This window comes from Bombus vancouverensis, chromosome 10 (genome assembly GCF_051014615.1).
Source record: "Bombus vancouverensis nearcticus chromosome 10, iyBomVanc1_principal, whole genome shotgun sequence".
Lineage (NCBI taxonomy): Eukaryota > Metazoa > Arthropoda > Insecta > Hymenoptera > Apidae > Bombus > Bombus vancouverensis.
Window position 1 is genome coordinate 13,930,638 of NC_134920.1, and position 21,867 is coordinate 13,952,504.

General features: G+C 38.0%; 3 protein-coding genes across 5 annotated transcripts; all 3 read left to right on the forward strand.

Moving 5' to 3' along the window:
* Window positions 1-15,173, forward strand: LOC117163610 (MAP kinase-interacting serine/threonine-protein kinase 1). The gene is made up of 5 exons (XM_033346034.2): window positions 1-1,698; window positions 5,218-5,355; window positions 8,562-8,918; window positions 9,047-9,617; window positions 9,774-15,173. The coding sequence occupies exons 1-5, from the start codon at window positions 1,644-1,646 to the stop codon at window positions 10,234-10,236; spliced, it is 1,584 nt and encodes a 527-aa protein (XP_033201925.1). The 5' UTR covers window positions 1-1,643; the 3' UTR covers window positions 10,237-15,173.
* A 1,245-nt stretch (window positions 15,174-16,418) lies between these two features.
* On the forward strand, window positions 16,419-17,459 carry LOC117163543 (uncharacterized). Its single transcript, XM_033345902.2, has 3 exons — window positions 16,419-16,941; window positions 17,074-17,224; window positions 17,314-17,459. Exons 1-3 carry the CDS (start codon window positions 16,734-16,736, stop codon window positions 17,438-17,440), a joined length of 486 nt encoding a protein of 161 aa, XP_033201793.2. The 5' UTR covers window positions 16,419-16,733; the 3' UTR covers window positions 17,441-17,459.
* A 334-nt stretch (window positions 17,460-17,793) lies between these two features.
* Window positions 17,794-21,203, forward strand: Skp2 (S-phase kinase-associated protein 2). 3 transcript variants are annotated; one of them, XM_033345899.2, is made up of 8 exons: window positions 17,794-17,997; window positions 18,080-18,110; window positions 18,850-18,956; window positions 19,051-19,365; window positions 19,495-19,792; window positions 19,947-20,383; window positions 20,458-20,585; window positions 20,688-21,203. In XM_033345899.2, exons 1-8 carry the CDS (start codon window positions 17,810-17,812, stop codon window positions 21,032-21,034), a joined length of 1,851 nt encoding a protein of 616 aa, XP_033201790.2. In that variant the 5' UTR covers window positions 17,794-17,809; the 3' UTR covers window positions 21,035-21,203. The 3 variants fall into 3 exon arrangements, with proteins under 3 accessions (XP_033201790.2, XP_033201791.2, XP_033201792.1); XM_033345901.2 differs by lacking the exon at window positions 18,080-18,110 and having other exon boundaries at window positions 17,797-17,997; XM_033345900.2 differs by lacking the exons at window positions 18,080-18,110; window positions 18,850-18,956 and having other exon boundaries at window positions 17,795-17,997.
* Window positions 21,204-21,867: the final 664 nt, after the last annotated feature.

The following is a 21,867-nucleotide window of genomic DNA, read 5'->3' on the forward strand; positions in this document are numbered from 1 at the left end:
CGTTTACGATGAATATTACGTATGAAATGGCGTTATTACCGGCAAGTCGATTCCAAACATACGAGAACGATCAGTGATTCTCAAGGGTTCTTCAGCGATTTATTATTCAAGGAAATAGAGGAAAAAGCAATGTGAAAAAGTGAAAGAGAGGAAGAAAGTGTTTTTAACGTTTAATTTTTCTATTGTTGGCCTGACTATTAAATTAGTCACGACTACTTTCAATCGCGATTCCTAATTCATAGAGTAGCTTTCTAAGCGACATTTGCATGGTAACAAGCAAATGTCGAGTAAGTATTCAATTATAAAATATCGACGATGAATTCATTGAAAATAGAATTGCAAATGACGTAAAGATTGCATCATACGATTCGGTAATTACGTGAGTGTACTTCGGAGCGTTCGAGAACCCCTGACTAAGAGCTACGTGACGCGGCGTCGTTTCAGAGGGCGTCGACGAAGTCGCCCGATCCTACGTAGAAGTAAAACGACACGGGAGTGGGGAGGTTAGGGGGAACGGCACGAGCGTGGTGGGAGCAGTGGACATCGATGCTGCCGGGAGTGCCGGGACGAGAGCAGTGAGGTTGGAGAGGGGGCAGGCTGTTAGTAAGCGAAGTGGCCATCTTGCGAAGTTCAGTCGGAAACGAGCTGCCGAGCAGTGAGGGAAGGTGAAAGGAAGGACTCGATGTGTTAGCTGAAGGATTTTTAATGCGCTTCCGAGCCGGGCTACCGCTACGTGCGAAAGGCTGTGCGATACCGACAAAGGAACAGCGACCATCCGCGGAGATTTTCGTATACGGAACAACGTTAGTTTATCCGACGAAAGGTCTCAGAGTACGATCAGGAGACTCAAGGGTACAGAAGTAGCCGAAGTTTCGACGTTAGAGGAGAAATTGAGAAGAAATCGAGGAGGAGTCGTGCAGAAATTTTGGTTCCAGCGGAGAAGATTCGTCCGTTGACAAAACGTCTCATCTGTTCGAAAGTGATAGGCAAGACGATAGAACTATTTATTCGTTATACCTATAGTTCTGAAGGCAGTGAAGTGAAAGAAATAGGAAAAAGTGAAGAAAAGGCGCGCAGTGTTTAAGTCTGTGATAGTATTTATTCAAACGATTCAGCTACGACGCGTATCATCTACCATAGTAGTGTAGCATCGTTTGTCGCTTCTGTAAGTCGCGAGAACTACAGAAACAGAGAAATAGTCTTTATATATTTATTTATATCTGTGATACCGACGCTGATATACATCGAATTATCCCGAGGCAGAAACATCGAGAACGAGCGAGATAGAGAGCGAAAGCAAAAACGGGAGTACGTCGGTAAAGGGAGAAGAGAAAGGATCGAAGAAAGCAACGTACAGTGGTTTGGGAAATTGAAATAGTGGGAAAGAAGATTATATCAGTAACTTAGTGGATTTACATGTTTTTGTATATACGACTGACTCTTTTTTATAATTATTGATATCGGATTAAGAGATAGGAGGAGAAAGAGTTTCATTGCTGTTCGCTAGACGAAACAGAAAGGAGACTCGAAGAAGAGGAAAAAGGGGCAAAACAGAGTTTTGTTTCAAACGAGAACTACATTTTTCTCTTTTACCCTTTTATTTGGGATATTAAACCATCGAAGCTAAGTGGAATTGTGCAAAAATGGTGGAGAAAATCTTGGAAGAACAAGGAGACGGGAGTCAAGAAGTTACAAGAGGTAAGAATATCTTTCCTTGTCCAAATATTTACTTTGAACCAAACGCGATCGCAACGATATGACATACCAAAATCATTCGAGGCAATTTTAACATTGCTGGTAATGTCATGAACCAACCAAAACAATGCGACGAAATGGATGAACATCCTTTTTCCTTTGTATTTTTCGATACGTGACACTTTGTTTCGAATAAATTTCATCGCGATATCGTTTTCGTTTCGTGCGAGCTTTGTCATTGGTCGAAGAAAAAGAAAAATATTATTTCGATCGTTAACTGTTAAATTAATTGACTGTATGATTCGGATAAAAAGGAAAGAAAACGCGTAAAATAAGCAATCGCGCGAGGTGATAGAAATTTTCAAGATCAATCGACGAAGAGAAACGCGGGACGTGACAATGGAAGTCGGTTGACGGAAGAACTTTCTCGAAGCCGGTGCGCCGTGTTCCCAGTGTTTTTCGCTTCGCGTTTTCTATCTCAGAACCTTTCGTTTAAATTCGTTTTAAATTTGTTCAATCACGAAAATTAAAATTCGAAATAAGATCTCTATTGCATGTTTAGAGTCTTGTAGGTTAGGGCTTGCAATATCGTATATTTTTGTGTAACTAAGTTACCACCATATAATTCGAGCCGTCGTGAAACATTTATAGTAATCGAATCGACGTTTCCGCCGAATCTTACTTAATTTATATCAAATATAATTTTACATTTCTCGGGTTTTTCTTAACTGTACCGTTCTAACTCTTCTTTTAACCACTTTATATATGCATGTATATGTCTATGCCTAAAATGTCGCTTGAAAAACTTGACAGTATCAAAATGGACACATGTACACACATCGATCGCACTATATCATACGAATTTTATCTTGTTATTTTGACGCGTGTAATAGGTTATTTTTAGCATTTCGTTTATGCGTACTTTGTTCGTATTTTTTTTTATCGTTTCAATCGTTTGTTTCGATGTTTCGATTGTAAAATTGTTTCTCGTACGTCGATATCGAACAAATTATAACGTATAAAAATATGTAATTTTGCAATATTGGTAAGAAGGAATAAGAAACGAAAATGTACAGCGAGACAAAGTGCAGCGAAAGGTGCAAAAGTTGATACGTATTATGAAAGAAAACGAAGTATAGCCGGATCAAAGCGCGACACGACGCTAAGACGATGTAACGTGCATCGTTGAATTATTTTTGAGGGTCGAAGTGGGTTAGTCGGTTCGCGTTCGAGTTGGACGCAAATCGCAAAGGGTGTCGGTAAGGGTAACCCAAACAAAGAATGGAAGGATAGAGAGGGAGAGAGGAGGGGAGAGGAGAGATGCTCGCGCGCATGTCAAATTCGTTAGTAAATACTCTTCGTTTTAAAGAGAATGGTTTCTTTCGAAATGCGAAACGTGATCATAAGGTAAAAATTTTCCGATCGATATCGCGTACGTCATAATTCGTCATTTTGAAAATTTTCGCAGAAAAGACCAAACGTATTACTGCAAACGAAGAGAGAATTGCTTGTTGCTAGACCCATTGAAAAGCAAGCCTCGGAGAATTTTTAACCTTGAAATGCGTTAAAGTTAGAATACAGTGTTCGTGTATATCGTACACATTGTCAAGCGTGAAATGACATTAGACAAACGTTCAAGAGTGACTCATTTCGTAAAGAAGGCGTTTTTTCTGTTTTCCACTTTTCTTTTCTTTCTTCGTGAAAATTCATAGACGAGAAAGAAAATATGCCCCATTCTCTATATATACATATGTATGTACATGGGTTTACGTTTAGGTTTTTTATATCGAATCGACGATTGTCGCTGGTTTTGCGGATACAGCAACATTATCGTACGTGTGTATATCTCGCGTAAGATGGCGGCGTTCCTTTTCTGTGCCAGTCATTGAACCCTGAGCTCTTAGTACTTGCCGTGCTTGGTTGTGTTTCTTCTTGCATCGAGTTTCATTGCGTTGCATCGCATCGTTGATACAGGCAACAGAAGAGTATACACATTCGCTCTTGGCTAAATTGCGATTCGGTTCGGCATTAGCGATTAACTACGATGTCGTATTGTATTTGACCGGGGCTAAATCGTTTTTCGGCGCGTTGAGATTGCAATTATCTTCGTACCAAGAAAATCTATGATATCAGAATGCGATAACCTTTATTTGATCGCATATTGAAAGTAAATGTATCTTTCGGTCGGATCTTTCCACTAATAAACGCAACTTTTGTTCGTGACAGATTCAAACTCGCGTTGATCGGATCGTTTAAATTCGAGCTGTGAGTTTGAAATTGAAACAAAGATCGTCGCTCTTTATCGATTCATTAAATACATATTTGCACACGCCGTGTTACTCGATGACCCACGCGTTGTCGGCAAATATGGTGATCACGCGCGATTCCTCATATTTCATCGAACAGCTTCGTGCGTCTAGTCAACTTGATCTTGACCTTTCAAACATCTTTTATGCTACTTTTCGTCGCCCCACTTAATTATTAATCGTAGTTTTTCTAGCGTAACGACAGATAGTTTTACATAGTTCTCGCTAACTTGTTGCACACCTAAATCAGAAAGCCGTATATATAAAAAAAAAAAAAAGAAAAAAAATTAAAAACTAGCTTCGTGTTTCAACGTGTCGGATTATTTATAAAATTCGTTGTGCCTTCTTCGCTTACACGTGTATATCACGGCTTCGCTTCAAGAGAGTGTATGGCGGTAGATAGAAGTCGTGTTAACTCGACCGTAACAATGTATTTATACGTCCAGTTATAGAAATGAATCAAATAATGTAATCATCCATGGTTGGTAAGATAAATATCATTAATATGTATCAAGCGAAATGCGTAATGTCCTGGTGTTTGCGAACTTGTAATTTTTTAAAATTTTTAATATTTGCGTGCACGTAAATATGTGCACAAATAAACGAGTTGTATGGTATGTGATATAGCGTTAATGAACGCGTGGGATTGTCACGTGTGTGTATCTATGTACATACATGTGTATGTATGTACTTGGTCGGTGGATTCTAGAGAAATTGTTTTCACGGATAAACAAGAGTTGCCTAATTCCCGCTTATTACCGTATATCGGGACTTTGCAAAATTTTTCTACATATTACTTTTCTATACTCTCGATCAGATTTTCTTTCTGTCTTTATTATCCTTCGTTTGTCCCTGATAATTCTTACTGTAGCTATAAAACACGAGACACGACTCGTTTCTAAGTTTATAACAATTTACACATAGTTCATTTCGAACAGATATTCATCGTTTAATTTTGCGATTATGTTTTTTCATGTACTCTATAAAACGAGAATAACGAACGAAGAACAGAAACACTTTCTATTCGTTTTCCCACATGATTTCCATATTATTTATATCTATACTATAATTTAGTTATTACTATATTACGATATTGTGATACTATATATAATACATTCACGTATGAACGTTTAACCATATACGTTTATATATGTTTAATCTTAGAATATCTTGCGATTAATCGAGCATATATGTATTAACAATTTTTTTGTTTTAGAAGAAGCAAGTTGTAGAGAGACTGTGAATACCACAGGAGAATCAATGAGCGCCGTGCAAGCTCGACAAGAGGAAGCTAGGCGCAAAAGACGCAAGAAGAAACGCTCTGGATCGTCTTTGATGTCAGCTTGCTTTCAAGGTAAAGTTTGATTTACGGAAAGATTCGTGACACACTGCGAGAGAACGAAAGAACTTGTAGACTCTTGCGCTGCGATAAATATCGATAATGGTGGATGGGTAACTGAATATTCCGTACTGTTCTCTTGTGTCGTTGGCCGAGCAGCGAGGAATTTCTTCCCGGCCGATTTAATCGAATAGCGTGCGCGTTGTTCGGTCAACGACAACGTATGCATAGTTTATGCATAGAATAATTCTTCTTATAAACGTATATATCTTTGAAGAATTTTTCATTGATCGATCTGGAGATTCAATATACATACCTATCAAAAATCGCACGTACATAGTTTTAATTCAGCTACTCGGGTCGATATACGTACGATATACGTACGACATACGTACGATACAAAGATTTTCCTAATATATACCATTATCTTATCGTATAGTACGAAAATCAACGGGAAAAAAAGAAAAAAAATAAAGAGAAAAAGAAAGTGCAAAAATCGGTCAGGGTAGGTTACGGCAAGGTAGAAATGTAGATAATAGTAAACAGTCAATTCGTTGTTTGACTGCGGACACGTGTTTGAGTTAACGATCTCTGTCACTCGTGCCTCGATGACTCACCTCACCGCAGGTATGTTATCCTATACAAATTTAGAATCTTTGAGAAATTCATACGAAACCAGTATATCAATCGATTATGCGCGCAATCTTAATTTTTTCCTCGTAATAATAATAATAATAATAATAATAATAATAATAATAATAATAATAATAATAATAATAGTATATACATATACGGATCGTACTCCCTATAGTAAATACATTGCTTGCTACAATATGAAAAGTAGTTACCTCGAGAGAATAGAAAGTAAAGCACGCCCGGGCGCCTGGGAAGTACAGAAAAAGTTGATTTATTCGTAGTAAAGATTGACGTTTATAATAAGCTTATTTAGACCATTTTGTTGCCTATAAAGAGTACGCTGCGATTCTTATCTAAAAAAAAAAAAGACAACGCCTAATAGAGGATCAATGTATGCTTAAATTGAATTGTGATGTAATTTCGGGACTACTCGCAAGGGCTACTAAGTACCTTGTAAGCAAAAATTAAATCGAACCTTAAACGTCGATGGTAGAAGCGACGTAAGGCTTCGGACGGTTTAAGATCAGAGAATAGTCGTGAAAAACGGAATATCGGACAAACTAAAACGCGAATAGCGAAGCGTATTTATTTTATTCGATTATTTGGATGATGCGTCGTTTAATTCGGTTTTCAGTTCGTCTATCGCGTATTCTAGAATAGGATTAAACGAATACAACCTCTTTTTGACAAAATTATTAGCCGAGTTGATCAGTCGAAACTACTATGTCACACTATACGATCGATTTTGTACAGTGCGGTAGAGTAGTAGAATTTCAGTGTTCGAGAAGCTTCCGTTTCGTACTGCTAGTAGTAAACTAGGCATGAGCGCACCCGTATACGTTCAAATCTGGGCCACGGGTTAACTCGTCGATACGTCTCGAGTCTCAAGCTCCTCCATCGCCTCTTCAGATTTCTACCTTCTCTTTCTAATCTTTATTATCCTTTCCCCCCATTCTTTTCACCGTTTACTCCCATGTACACGCGCATTTTCTAACCGTAATTCTTTTGTAGTTTTCTCAATTCTATCGTTACGAAATAATTTTCTTCCTATGAAATACTTGGATTTTTCATTCGTGTAAAAATTTGATATCTCTACGTTACTTGTTCCTAGATACTCTCGCTTTGTTGATATTTCCCAGTCGGTGGAGTCTCGTAACTCGCAGCTTCTTGTTTCAGGCGGTCCCTTGTTCGTTATCGTACACAGATCAAATCCTTGTATAATCAACGGTCACGTGTGTTCTAACGCGTACTCGTTAAATATGCAAAAATTGTCAAACTTAGAAAATATTCTGTTTCCCTGTATCGTCGATTATATTTACTCGTAATACGAAACTAGTTAACAAGGATCATAAAAATATCACTGGTAAATACACGTTACGTGTTAAGTGTATGTTATGAGAATGAAATTAGACGCATAGATTATGCATCACGACGTCGGATCGAAGAATATATGCCATGTGTATGTGTACAATAGAATCGGTGCTGCGGTGCAATTTAACATAGAGGGGGAGAAGGAAAGGCAGCGGAGAGACGGTGGAGGCATGAAAATGTATTATCGGCTTCTGGTTGCTAGGTATTCGTTGGCGGTGTTGCCAAGCAGAGAGAGAATCGTATCTTTGGCGCGAGAGGCGAATAGGTGGGAGCTAAGGGGAGAGCAAAACTGTTGATTAGGGAACAGAAAAGGAAAGGTAAAAAGAGAGTTGATAGCAGCTTGCGATACGTTGAAGCGACGTAACGTTGTAACGTTGAAACTAGGGAATGAACAAACGAACGAGCAGCCGTACAGAATGAAACGGAAGCATCGTGTTATTGCGTTATTGGGGAAGCAAGAAGCAAGCGGACACGCGACGAGAGGGTCAGGCAACAGTTCTAACAGAGGTTGAAAGTTCTCGGTCGGCAAAGAAACAGAAAAAATATATTAGTTATACGCGTACGAAATTCTTAACGATGCTTCCTTCATTCGTTGATACTCTTCCGATTAGACGATTGATCGCGCTATAGGCGGAGCTCGGGTGTGATCGATCCTTTTTAGAATCATCGAGATAGCGCATCGTAACGTTAATTACACTATAGAATAAATAGAGAAGAATAGACGCGATCCGAATTTTACGCGAATTTTAAATTGGCGATTTTCCGAAAGCTGTACTACCGATTTTTGCTTTGAATAAAATACGAATTACTCCGATAAACGCGATAATAAAGGATGTTGTGCTTACTACGAAACTCGGTTCGTTTTGGCGTACGTGACGCGATGCGATTATTTTTGGTCAACCTCGCTTCTCTCTCTGTCTCTCTGTCTATCTGTCTATCTGTCTCTCTGTCTGTCTGTTTGTCTGTCTCTCTCTCTCTCTCGCTCTCTCTCTGTCTCTCTCTCTCTCCTCCCATTCTCTCTCTGATCCAGCCTCTCCTTTCCCTCTCCATCCCTATTCGTGTTCAACCCCTTCTCCCCTCTTATATTATATTCCTTTCTATATTCCTCTCCGTTCTCAAAATTATTCTATCGTTATATATTATTCTGTTATATTATTGTTATATTACTGCAGTTATAAAATTAGTATTAAAATACGACTGCGTGTTTGTTTCAGAACTGTACAAATTAACCGGCGAAGTTCTTGGAGAAGGTGCTTACGCCTCAGTTCAAACTTGTAGGTCGCTGTATACCGATCTGGAGTATGCCGTTAAAATTATCGACAAAATTCCCGGTCACGCACGAGCACGTGTGTTTAAGGAAGTCGAAACGTTCCATCATTGCCAAGGCCATCCAAATATCATCCAATTGATCGAATTTTTCGAAGACGAAGTAAAGTTTTATCTGGTATTCGAGAAAATAAACGGTGGTCAACTGTTGAGTCGGATACAAGAAAGAGTTCATTTCAGCGAACGGGAAGCCAGTCAAATAATTCAAGAAATCGCAAGCGCGTTAAATTTTCTTCACAAGAAAGGTAAAAAAGCCACTTTTATTCGAATCGTTTTAATTAAGTACATATTCGGTATGTTATTACGGTATCGTCCACGTGCAACACCTCCAAGTTTATCCTCTTAACGAACGTGTTATCTTTGCTTCTATCAGGTATCGCCCATAGGGATCTGAAACCCGAAAACATTTTGTGCGTTTATCCGGATAAGCTCATACCGATCAAACTATGCGACTTCGATCTTGGTTCGGGTATCAAGTTCAACAATTCGTTGTCAAGTCCTGTGGCTACACCGCAACTCTTAACGCCAGTCGGCAGCGCTGACTTCATGGCTCCAGAAGTTGTGGGAGCTTTCACCGGAGAAGCGAATTATTACGATAAGCGTTGCGATCTCTGGAGCCTTGGCGTGATCATGTATATACTTCTCTGTGGTTATCCACCTTTTTATGGGAATTGCGGATCCGATTGTGGTTGGGAGAGAGGAGAAAATTGCGAGGCTTGCCAACAACTTTTATTTAGCAGTATTCAAGAAGGCAGGTACGAATTTCCGGACAACGAATGGAGGTGTATATCGGAAGATGCGAAAGATTTGATCAGAGGCTTGCTGGTCAAAGAAGCCCATCAAAGGCTCAGCGCCGAGAGTATTCTGAAACATCCGTGGATCAATCCTGGTCCAAGCTCCGTCGAAAATCCAGAAAAGTCTCTCGTTACTCCTAGTATTATCAGGTTCGTTATTCTTGGCATTTACCAATCGATCGATTTTAGCTGGTTGCATCAATTGACATAAGAAATTTCGGTCACGAATTAGTTTGATCGACGTAATGCGGTGATATGCGTAATAAACGTAAGAAATAAAAATAACAGATACGTTTCTCTTTACAGAAGGAATAATTCTGCCAGAGAATTGTCAGCGTTTGCCGAATCGGCGATGGCTGTGAATCGCGTGGTACTTCAACATTTTTCCGTAAATTTGGAGGACTTGGCGGAGAAGAGGGAACCGAGATTATCCACTTCGTCGACGGACGAAGATAACCATCCTTACGGGCACATGTCCGACTCGAACAGCGAATTATCCGAACACAGTAAAGTTTGCGCGACTCATTCCTCGAACGAATTTGATGTAAACTCGCGTTTGAAATCTTGTTCGATTCGTTCGAGTAGCGATCTGACCGATTCGAAAACCATTGAAAAGAATCGATTGATCGGCAAGGACTTGTCGGTCCCTCGGCTGTTTGGTTTGTTACCGCCGAGCGAGAGTCGTTTGATGCAGCGCCGTTTAAAAGCTCGTTCGGATCTACTCGAACGTCAGACCAATAAAACAGTTATCGCGTCCGTTAGTGGCTGAAAGGTGACATTCTTACGAACGAAACGATAGTCTCCTTTCTTGGTAGCGCGTATAATTCTTGTTTACACGTTCGTCGCGTAAATATACGGATACGAAGAAAGCGTGTACAGTAATGTTATCTATCGTTAATTGACAAAGAGTAACAATGACATAAGCGCGACATTACGATTGGCTAAGCGAAGGTTGTGTTTCATTAAAAATAACAAGAGCTGCATTACAATGATTCGCGCAACGATTCACGGTTATTACATACACGAGCATATCTATATACAGCAACACACGGAGCGACGACATAAAACGACGTGTGTTCGCTCCGATACACGATTAACCACGCGCGACGCCAACAATACACAACACTCGATCAGACAATAATTTTTCCTGAATTTCTATATTTCCTACAGAATTCAGAGAAATATCGTGTCCGAATATATCTTTAACTTTATGTTTTTCTCCATTTTTCTTTTATGCTCTTGTTTCGTTTCGACGAGTCTGTTCGAATATACTCCTCGACTTTGCGCTACAAATATTTAAAATCGATACAAGCTATTCGTTCGGTTTATTTGTTGAATGTTGTTTTATACGATACATTCGTTAAATAATATGAACGAACATAAGCAGAGGCAGCACAGATTCGATACACATACGTATGTACATATGAAAAATTGAACGGTCGCGCATGTTTTAATTTCGGTTCGGATTACATTTAGTACAGAACGTTAAAGGAACGTAAAGAAATAAACAAATTTGTAATATGTACATTCCACCGTCGGTATCTATTAGATGAGAAAACATATAGCATAATATAAAAAATAAGTCACATTAGATATACAACGTTTCCGTACTTTCGCTATTATACGATATCTAGAAAAGTACATAGTATATGCTCGTTCATATCAATTTATCGAAACGGATATACAGAGGCGCAAAAGAAAAGAATAAATAATTTCGATGAATATTTTTACCGATCGTATACGCGTACATTTGCTTCGTTTCTTTTTATTAAATCGATTTCTTTTTAGTTCGGCCTTAAATATTTTTCCAACTATAGCTATCATTCGACAAAATATCTCCGAGTTACATTTGTCTTTTCTTTTCTAACGATAACTTGTTCGAGAATTATGAGAAGCAGCAACAGCAACGCATCTTCGGACGAAAAAAACAGCGGTAAAAAGAGTAAACCGCGCATCTTGGTGCATGTTACAAATAGTTTGCTCAGTAGGTTTCTAAGAATGTAGTAGAGTGTAAGTTCGAAAATACTGTAAAGCAAATTCCAAGGAAGGAACAACGCGCATTTGTATCGAAGGGAAAAAGGGGACGACAACTACGGCCATTTTTTTGTAAATTTCTCTTAAGCACCTTCATAGAAAGTTAGTACGTAAGGAAGATTAAATGATTAGTTTAACAAAAAGGAAAAAAAAGAAAAAAAAAATACAGAAAAAAAATTGTACCTGCGTCGTAAGTGATTAAGAGTATACCGAGCGTAAAGAGAGCAGGAATATGAGAGAAAGAGAGGGATGGAGGGGGAGAGAGAGTCATATCCGATAACGCGCGCGTGCGTACGCACGTTAACGGACAAACTTTCTCAAAGAACATAGATTACACGAATATCACATCCAATTAATTACTGTTACGTATTTTTGTAGAGTTTTATCGACGAAACGCGTCGTTCTATCGTCTGCCCACCTACTACGCGTTTACTCTGTCGATTAAGATCGATCTCTTTTGTTCCGTCTGATGATTTTCATCGTCGTAAAATGTGTAAATATCTTGCATTCCCATTACCTCGCGGTATACGATGCAGAGAAGCTCGTGACTCTGCAAATTTCCATTGTCGTGTATCGTCAAGTTTGGCAGAACTTTCGTATCGTTTAAGGAACATTTTGATGGTTAAAATTTTGCGTGTTCTTTCGGATCGATATCGTAAGCAAATAATAGAAAAGAACGAAACGGCGAAAAATTGCAAAAATTTTTCTTCAAACGGCAAACAAACAGCTAGTTTCGAGTACGATTTATTTTACGTATCATAGTTGCATAGAGTCGTGTTGTACGGTGGGAGACTCTTTACTCAGGGCAGTTACGATGAGCTGCGCGAATTTGTTACAAATTACATACACACTATCGTGTTTGAAGAAAAGAACGAGAAGAAAGAGCTTATAATGTCTGTGTGCTATCGAAGTCCATCCAGGGTTGAAAATTAATCGTTGATAATTCTTCTTACGAATTAACCCTGGAAAGCTTTGTCCAGTGACATTACAATTTCATTACATTGCATATAAAGAGACTAATAAGTCGACGCAAGTCGCTCGACAGCACAGCATTATTAGACTTTCCTCCCAAGGACGGAGGATCATAAAACAGAACTCTCTCCTATAGCAGGTATCATTTTGCCATATACATCATACATACATACATACATACTTACATACTTTATTCGAATCCCATGGACAGCAGACGCCACAGAGACTAATGCGTATAAGCGATCGTTAACAAATGTTTAGTTACGGTTACACCATCGAATTCGTCCATCCAAATGTTTCAAGTTCCAAGGAAAATTGGCAATTCCCTTGAAAATGAGAACATTTGTTAGCGGAAGTAGCGTTAGCGATTTCTCGTAGTGAGAAAAATTATGTAAGAATACGCATGCATCATTGTTGCATGTGCTTACGACGTAGAGACGAAAAAAAGCATTACACATTAATTAGATCCGTTAATTACGAAAGCCATTAAGAAACACGAATATACCGCGAGTTCTTGGCCTTTTCTTCTTTTTTTCTTATTTTTTTTCTTTTCCTAAATTTTTTCGCAAATTGGAAACGACGACTGGAAGAATACGTTACCATTTGCGCCGGGATCGTATCTTTCAAGTTACACATTTGTCAGCATTATTGTCACGTGTTATCAATGGGACGCCTTTCCCTAGCATCTACGCATCTTTCTTTTTCGGTTTTCTAGCGATGCATTTTTGTTACTCGTTTCGTTTGTTCGATTACAATAACGTATGGCGTAACCAATCACAGCCTTGGTAATACAATATTTTCATGAAAACTGAATGCATTCTCGACCGATATCCATTTTTCACACGATATGTTCTTCTTACAAGGTATTTCGTTCGATTAGCGTTCCCTCAAATTGCCATCATCTCGATAAAATCTCGATAAAATCTCGTTAAAATCTCGTTAAAATCTCGATATCGATCGAGCGTGCGTCGTAACAAATGTGTATCATCAGTATGTTAGCGATATATAAGGATAATTTCTCGAAGAAACGTTGAAATGCAAGAAGAGTGTACGTAGAGTAAAGGACGAGCAGCGACAAGTCTTACGTAAGGAAAGCAAACGAATCACACTAAGGATCCATGGCCATAATAATATAGATCTATAAATTGTAATAGCGCGAATGAATTTGCGTCTGAGTGCGAAAGTGTACATGCTGGAGAGCATGTGTATTTTGTGTATTTTGTATGCGTGTACGAATGTATGTATATATTTGTATGTGCGTTAACGCGTATGCGTATGTATCATTGCAAGCTCGAATGATAAAACAATATTTAGCCTATAAGCGATAATGGTAAACACCTTTGTATAGGTTTGTAAAATTAACAATTAAGGTAAGATTGCTGCGCTACTCTACCGATGAGTCTTTCTTCGATCATCGTGAAAAAAACTCGCGCGTCTTATAATTGTTTCGTATTTGTGTTAGAACGATGTATACGCAAACGCATCTGTAGCGTAGTTTCGTTTACTCGTTCATCGAACAGCGTGATATATAGCGATTTAAAGCGTATACTATTCCAATAAAGAAAAAACTAAGATATCGCATGTATATTCCCCATTGTCGAAGTTGAACGATTCCCGCTTAAAATTTAAACGACGCGTAACTTTCTAATAGATCGCATAATCGGTACGTTGACGATCTTCGATCGATCGAAAATTATAAGAACCGGTGAAAGAGTATTGCGAACATATCCCAATGGTATGCTAACACAGTTTACGCATGAGGTGCGCAACGTTACTAGTTTCTTCCTGGTAATACACAGCAGATCTCTATCTTCTTTCGCATTACCGCCCTTGCACCTTCGAACTACGGTTCCTAATCTGAAACGAAAGAGATAAGAAGCGTGTTGCATGCTGTTGTATGTCCCGGAAGAAGCAGCATTTTTGTTACGTTCTTTTTTATATTATACGAAAGAGCAGTATAAAAAGAGGAGAGGGGAAGGGGGAGAGAGAGGAAAAAAGAAAAAGGCCCTTAAAAGACGAATAAAGAATATCACGAATGCTTTTTAAACGAACGTCAGTTCCTTTTCTTTTTCTTTTTTTCCTCGTCTGCTTCTTATTTTAGCTATTCGCAAGCCTGAAGGCGCGCGTTGCGATTCCTTTACGTTTTACGAATATTCGCGAAGAAGCCCGTCGTTGCTCTCCTTCGTCGATTTTTGCATGACCTATCAGCTATATCGAGTCAAAAGTAACAAACTGACCGTGTGGACGATGCTCGTCCTTTTTTTCTGTGAACAAAAAAAAAAGACGCGAAATTTTAGGGTTCTCTTTCGCACGGAAACCGACCAACCAACCGAGAAAGAGAAAACTGATAACGATGATGGTAAGAATGGAGAGAATGCATTTTACCATACGAAAATATTGTAAGTGTGAAGCATTATTGCTAACTCTATACATATGTATGTATGGTTTTTTCGATCGTACGAATAGATACAGTTTCCAAAATACACAATCTCTTACAAAGTAATTTTGGCTGCGATTCAAACTCAAGATACGAGAGAGGGTAGCGAAAGAAAGAATGAGGGAGAGAAAGAGAGGAAGAGAAACATTTTCGAAACTTGGAATTGTCCGAGTTGTGAACGACATTGTTTTTTCCGTGTAAAAGCGAGCAAGTCTTATGAAAACTTTGTAAGCTTCCTAATAAAATAGCATTTAATCGATAAACAGCATTTCTCATTTCGGTTTAATAGCTATACCCTTTTATTCTTGCTTGCCCAGAAGAACACTTTCCTCGATTTGTTCGCACGATCGTCGTCTGTTTCTTCGACCAATCGCGGGGAGACGTAATCGCAAGGAGAGACGTCAACGGGGGTCGTAAATCCCCGTTACGATTATAACAATCGACACCACGAATTGATCGATCCCCTGATTTCCGTTGAGATAATAGGGGTGATTGAGGTTGTATAACCCTGTGATTCACAGAATTATAAATTATATGTTTCCAGCACTTAGATTACACTGACGTAGAGAAATAAGTAATTAACAACTTGTCGCACGAAGCTAAGATAGATATGTGCGTTAGAGCAGGGCTCTTATAATTAGATTTAGTGTATTAGTGGACGTAGCACTATGAGATTTAGGAGAGGAAATGTATGCTCGACAATACCGAGACCGACTCTCGCGTTATGCTTAAACTGCCCCGTTGGGCATTAGCGTATACTTAGTAGTTGACTTTTCCAACGATGTAGAAGAAGTGAAGTTGAGTGACGATGCTGTGTCCGAGGAAAGCTAAGGATGGGTGTGTCTAGCGCACGGGACCATCGGATTTGTTGGTGCCGATGTTATTTAGGAGAGTGAGGGAATAGGCTTCGTTTTTAATTGGTTAAACGAAGGGTCTTAACTGCCCTCGAGAGAAAGTGGTTAGTGGGAGGAAAGTTGCAGCGTGCGTGAGAAAAACCAACTTTCCCTTGTCCCGCCGTGGTAGACAATAGTCTTTAGAAATGCTTCGAACACAGATGTTTGTTTATTTTGAAGGACCTTAGCAGGCAAGTGACTCGGGTTTATGACGGGTGCTTAAAGATATTGAGGGTACGCCGTACGGAAAAGCGGACATCTGGTGTCCGTCTGGCCCGCGGTATGTGACCTGGGCCAGGCAGAGAGGCCCGGCGTAACATCGTCGAACAAAAGACACACGGTACAATTCTCTCGATTAATTCGTTGGAATTTACTTCAAACTCGATTGTAAGTCAAGCTTTCATTCCCTAATTTTGATCAAAGTGTGCTGAATTTGAATTCGAAGTACATGCAACTGAACTGCAAAAGAAGAAGTTCATTTTGCATTACAAAATTGGAAATTGCATAGCTTAATATACAGAGTGCCCACCTAACTCTTCCGTGCTTGAATATTCTTTTATTTGTCGTGATACACAAAAATGTTTCGGAAAAATGTTATGATATTTCCAGGTGGAAATTCGATTGTCAGAATGATTGTCTCGCGATCGGATCTTGTGAAATTTTGTTTATCGTTAAAACGTATCCAAACATGTACCGCGCCCCATGTCCAATGACCTTGAAGTGACTCGAGTCGAAAATAACTGACTGATGTGGGAATTCAAGGAAAATGAATTACGATGTATGTAAACGAATGTGAACGCAGGCAACGCAAGACGCGGTCAGGAGAAACAACCCCTATTCCTCTTTCCTTTCATTTACAACGTACATGTATTATTGCTCCGGGGCGTATCGACCAAATATATCCCCACCTCCATCTGCTTCATTGTATAGATGGTTAACACGATACAGCTGATCCTCGATAAACGTAACTGTCGTCGTCGCCTTAGGTCGAGGAGGACAACTATGGATCGAACGAGTTCTCACGGTTCCAACTCATCCGCGGTGGCCAAACAATTAGAAAAACTACCACCTTTTAAATTATGCTTTTCCAAAGATAGATTAATTGGCAAATCGAACATACGTGTATCGAAAATCAACGGTATAGTTTATACGATTTTTAAAACGTATCGCTTTCTTATCGCGTGGAACAAAGGAAATCTATTTACTAAGAAATTATTATTTATTATTATAAAAACTATGATATCGATTAGATAGTGTGTTACAATTACAGGAGAATCGATCACACCAAAATTTTACTCGAAGGAATACGAAAATAGAGCGAACAATTTCAACACGATTGATACATTCGAGAAAAGTACGGAAGAGCAGGAAAATAGTGGCAACTGTAGTAGACGCCCACCAATTTTACTTAGCAGCAATGCGTAATTTAAATCTTATGAAAACGATACAAGGCTCTTCTTTCTTCGTTTCTCTTTATTTTATTTCAATCGATCAATGATTCCGATTTCAGGTACGGCTGGTGGCACGAACGAGGATTACAGCCGCTTCGATCTCGATTCGACTTCCATAGAAAAACGTCCGATTTAGTCAATTTCGGGACAAACGTCCGAAACGAGAAACGGAAGATCGAAAATTAAGAGAGCCGAAGTAGTGTCAAATTCCTTTGTTTATTTATTAGATTTTTTAGTTAAAAGCTATACGCACGTACATTCATTAAAACGTAAACGAAACAAGTTGTAATAAATGGAAACAGGGTGAGTAGAAATGAAAATAAATTTTCCCGCTTGAAATCAACCGGATTGAAGTTTCTAAGGAAGCAGTTGCGGTTACGCGAACTTTTAAAACAATAACAATCGGAAAAAGCACAGCAGCGCCGATCGGATGATTTAGAGTTTAGGTAAGTAATGTTAAACAGTTGGCGCGCACGATCGATCTCTCAAATTCCCGCCGTCTCGAGATCATTGAACCGTCAACCAATCGGATGGGAGACCAAGAGAATAGATCGAATGGTCGCGAGTGATTCGAGCAATTGGGATTCGTCGTTAACGATTGTTTTCCATGCGTGGAACCAGTGGCGATTGAAAAAAGGATACGGTGTCCGGATTCCGCCAAAAATGAATTCCGTCGTGGCGGAGCACACGAGGTTCGACGAACACTGTCTCGAAAATTCCAAAGAATCCTCGCCTCCCGAAAGGTAATCTCATTTTACTGCAATTCCCCGCCTTCAAAATAAAACTACCCAGTTTACGTATATATCTCTCTTACCTGTTGCTCAGGGTGATGCAGGTGCATATTTCGCGCCCACAGGTAAGGTTAAGAACCTTTCCCAGTGAATAATTCTTACGAAATCTATTCGCAAGATATAACAAATTTTCATTCTTTTCATCGAAAAGATCAAGATTTGTTCATGGTTTGTTTGTCACTCCAGATACTCCAAGTTTATAAATGACAAATTCACCAACGGAAAATATTGAAATCACTTTTTTTCCCAATTACGTTCTTCGAGTGGTTGCTCTACCACAAAAAACTATTTTTTCTCTTCATTCGGAAAATTAATAAACTGTCGGTTGGGGAATTAGTTGAATCAACGTAATTTCTTCTATATTTCGATGATTTTGTAGTTTTTTTTTTTTTTAGTAAGATAGTGGGAATATCGTGTTCTTTGATTTATAAGTATAATTACTAAATTATCAAATTCACAAATATTTCGTTAGAAATATCCAGTTAAGAGCTATGCTAATAACATTCTTACTGCACCATATCTTTTAAATTGCTTTCCTTTAGTGATTTTCACTAACTATGAGTTATGTTAATCACGTTCAGTTACTCGTATGATTATTTATACTAATTAGATCCAAATACAAATGTTTACTAAAAGTCACTTGGTGTACATTTTAGTCGATACGGATTACCTGTTTTTCTTGTTTTATCTATTTGTAATTAGAAATTCTGTTTATGTTCAGTTTGACAATGATCTTTGACCTATAAACATCAAGCTATTTATGATCTAAGTCAAACATAATTTTTCCTATATGCCAATCTGTAGGTTTCTACGCAATCTGTGCACTTCTGCGTGACAAAACATACTAGTCTTAAGGAAGACTTAGAAATTACTATGTCCAAAGGATCACCTCCTTCACCCTGGTGGAACAGGTTGCCTTTTTTCTACTCTCTTTTTTATCTGATCATATTATGCAAATGTAAGCTTGTTGGTAATTAATTTTGTATATGCAAATATATTTGACAGCAAACAACTACGCTTAGATGACAGCTGTAATAACAACTTAAACGACAGTTTGAACAGTACCACCAAACATAGCGCAAAATGGTCGTGTTCTGGTGATACAAGCCTTGTAGAACCTGAAATCTTAGAAGAAATGGGTGTCAGTATGTTAGAAGATGGAGCATCGAATTGTGAAAGTACAAGAAAGTCTCATTCTTTGGAACAAACAATCTCGCCTACTATCTTGGATAACAATGGACAATGTAAAAATATGAATGACTCCCAAAGTCAAGAGTGCATTTATAGAGGTTCCAGCTTGGATACCACTAGTATAGACAGGTTTGTATTTTAACTGTAAAAATTCTTTTCATCTTCTTTTTATCATCATATTCATCATATCATTTTTATCATCAAAATTCTTTTCTTTCGCTTACATGTTCATACATTTCTTAACGTATTTTTCAAAAGTTTGGAAGCTACTCGAAGATTGGATCCCAATCCGTACGAACTGGATGAATTTGCAACATATTCAACGATTGGAAACGAATCTGGATATTCCTCTAGGGTGGAAATAGATAATTTTATCGATACGAAGGAAACTTTTTCTAAAGATAATCTTAATGTTTCAACCAGAGAAAGTAGTCTCGAACAGTTCTATCTATATAGGAGAAAAAGAAAACCTTCGATCCTTGGTGAAGATAAGTTTAACAAATTATCCGATGAGATGATTTTAATGATATTAAAATGGCTTCCAAAGAAATGTCTGGTAAGATTACAAATTAATAGAAATAAATAACACAGATAATTAATAGACAAAGTAATAATAAGAGTAACATCAAACATTTTATGTCCTGTTCGCCTTTCTTCTTTTTCTACTTTTTGTCTTTTTTTCTTTTTTTCTTTTTTTCTTTTTTTGTTAGGTACGTTCCATGTTGGTCTGTAAACGATGGTGTCAAATAGCGCGAGATGAAGCATTATGGAGCAGGTTGGATTTAGGCAGTAAAGTCTTGAACGAAGGTACATTGGGTCATATATTGCCACGAGGTGTTCAAATACTTCGACTGGCACAAGCAGAAATTGCAGATCCTGTATTTCTTGAAAACAGTGAAGTTCTTACCGACGGTTATATTAGTAAACTGCAGTACTTTGACCTTTCGATGGCAGTGATTTCTCCAGATGGATTGGCTATGTTATTATCTAAGTGTAAATACCTTAAAAAATTATCTCTAGAAAAGTGTACAGTGAATAGATCATGTTGCAAAGCTATCAGTGATAATAATGACTTAGAAATTTTAAATTTAACGATGTGCGAGGGTATGGATATTGAATGTATCAAGGATTTGATGAAGCTTACAAAGTAAGAAAATTATTTGCAATAGTGTCGTTGGTTAGCGAGAAATGTTTTCTAACGTGTTATTTTAATATTTTCAGTCTCAATGCTGTCAATATGGCTTGGTGTGGTTTAGATACCGATACTATGGCATTACTTTGTAAATCGTTACCTTCATCCGTTACGCGTTTAAATATAGCTGGATGCAGAAAAACCATTACAGATGATAGTAAGTACAAGTTTCGTGGTTTCGAAAATTTATGTTAAATCTAGTTATCCGTTATGCTAGTTCGAATGACAGTATTTTTCTCTTTTTCTTCTCTTGTTTCAGATGTTAAGGATTTAGTGAAAAGTTGCCCGGATATGGTAGAATTAGATTTGAGCGATTGTACTATGCTTACAATGAATACTGTCCGTAATTTACTTGATTTGTCAAAATTAGAGCATCTGTCGCTAAGTCGTTGTTATGGTATACCTCCGTCGACGTACGTAACATTGGCGTATATGCCATCTTTGTTATATTTGGATGTTTTTGGTGTAATACCCGAACCAGTACTGAAATCATTACAAGTTACCTGTGGTGAAACCCAACTTAATAAGTTCCTATACAGTTCCGTTGCAAGACCAACCATTGGTGTCCGAAGAACAAGTATTTGGGGGCTTCGCGTTAGGGATTGAACGTAATTATTCTAACTAATTGATTTTGTACACAAATAGTGGTAAAGACCAACTAAATACCAAAGGGAACCTGAAATGTACGTGCGTGCCTTTTTACAAAATGTCTTCTTAATAAGAGACTGATTTTACAATCCTATTGAAATAAAATTAAAACAATATGCTTTTTCTATATCATTCTCTTTGTCTTTCATTCTTTCTTTTTTTTCTTCTAAATTAAATATATTTTAAATTCGTTTCTTTGTCAGTATTTACGTAGAGAGGGTAAAAATAATTGAATGCTGAGAAAAGTAGTTGAGAGAGTATATGTATATTTGAAGACTTGCGTGTCTTTTGTTTCAATGAACTCGTAAAATTCGCGTAGCTCGATTCATATAGCGTGCGAAATGTAAATGTACTAAGCACGATTGTATGCTACATAGAGTTCGAAAGAATTACATGCACTCCTGTCCATAAGCCACCGGACACTTGCTTATTTTGACCACAGTGATTGTTTGAATGTAAATACGACTTTCTGTATCGATACTTATTGTTTACCCATAAGTTACTCAATTAAATCAAGATATGCATGATTTTATACTATGACCTATATTATAAAATAAAGTTAGCATTTATATCAAATGTTAAAATTACGTTATGTCAAGAATATGTATAATACATTAATTTTGTTCAAAGTATGCAAGTGTCAAGTAACTTGTAGATGGGAGCATATATAATTTACAGAAAGAGTTAAGTATGCAAATGCTGCATATGTTTATTAAGTTAAATATAACAGTATCAGTTTAATTTTAATCTCACCGGCGGCATTTTTTGAATAAATAATGCTTCTAATGAAA

Coding starts and splice junctions, on each gene's coding strand:
- Skp2 (XM_033345899.2), top strand. CDS start 17,810: ATGGTCGCGAGTGATTCGAGCAATTGGGATTCGTCGTTAACGATTGTT. Junction 18,111..18,849: donor TGCATATTTCGCGCCCACAG/GTAAGGTTAAGA, acceptor GCCAATCTGTAG/GTTTCTACGCAATCTGTGCA. Junction 19,793..19,946: donor GGCTTCCAAAGAAATGTCTG/GTAAGATTACAA, acceptor TTTTTTTGTTAG/GTACGTTCCATGTTGGTCTG.
- LOC117163543 (XM_033345902.2), top strand. CDS start 16,734: ATGGTTAACACGATACAGCTGATCCTCGATAAACGTAACTGTCGTCGT. Junction 16,942..17,073: donor ACGTGTATCGAAAATCAACG/GTATAGTTTATA, acceptor TTACAATTACAG/GAGAATCGATCACACCAAAA. Junction 17,225..17,313: donor ATTTTACTTAGCAGCAATGC/GTAATTTAAATC, acceptor TTCCGATTTCAG/GTACGGCTGGTGGCACGAAC.
- LOC117163610 (XM_033346034.2), top strand. CDS start 1,644: ATGGTGGAGAAAATCTTGGAAGAACAAGGAGACGGGAGTCAAGAAGTT. Junction 1,699..5,217: donor GAGTCAAGAAGTTACAAGAG/GTAAGAATATCT, acceptor TTTTTGTTTTAG/AAGAAGCAAGTTGTAGAGAG. Junction 9,618..9,773: donor GTTACTCCTAGTATTATCAG/GTTCGTTATTCT, acceptor TTCTCTTTACAG/AAGGAATAATTCTGCCAGAG.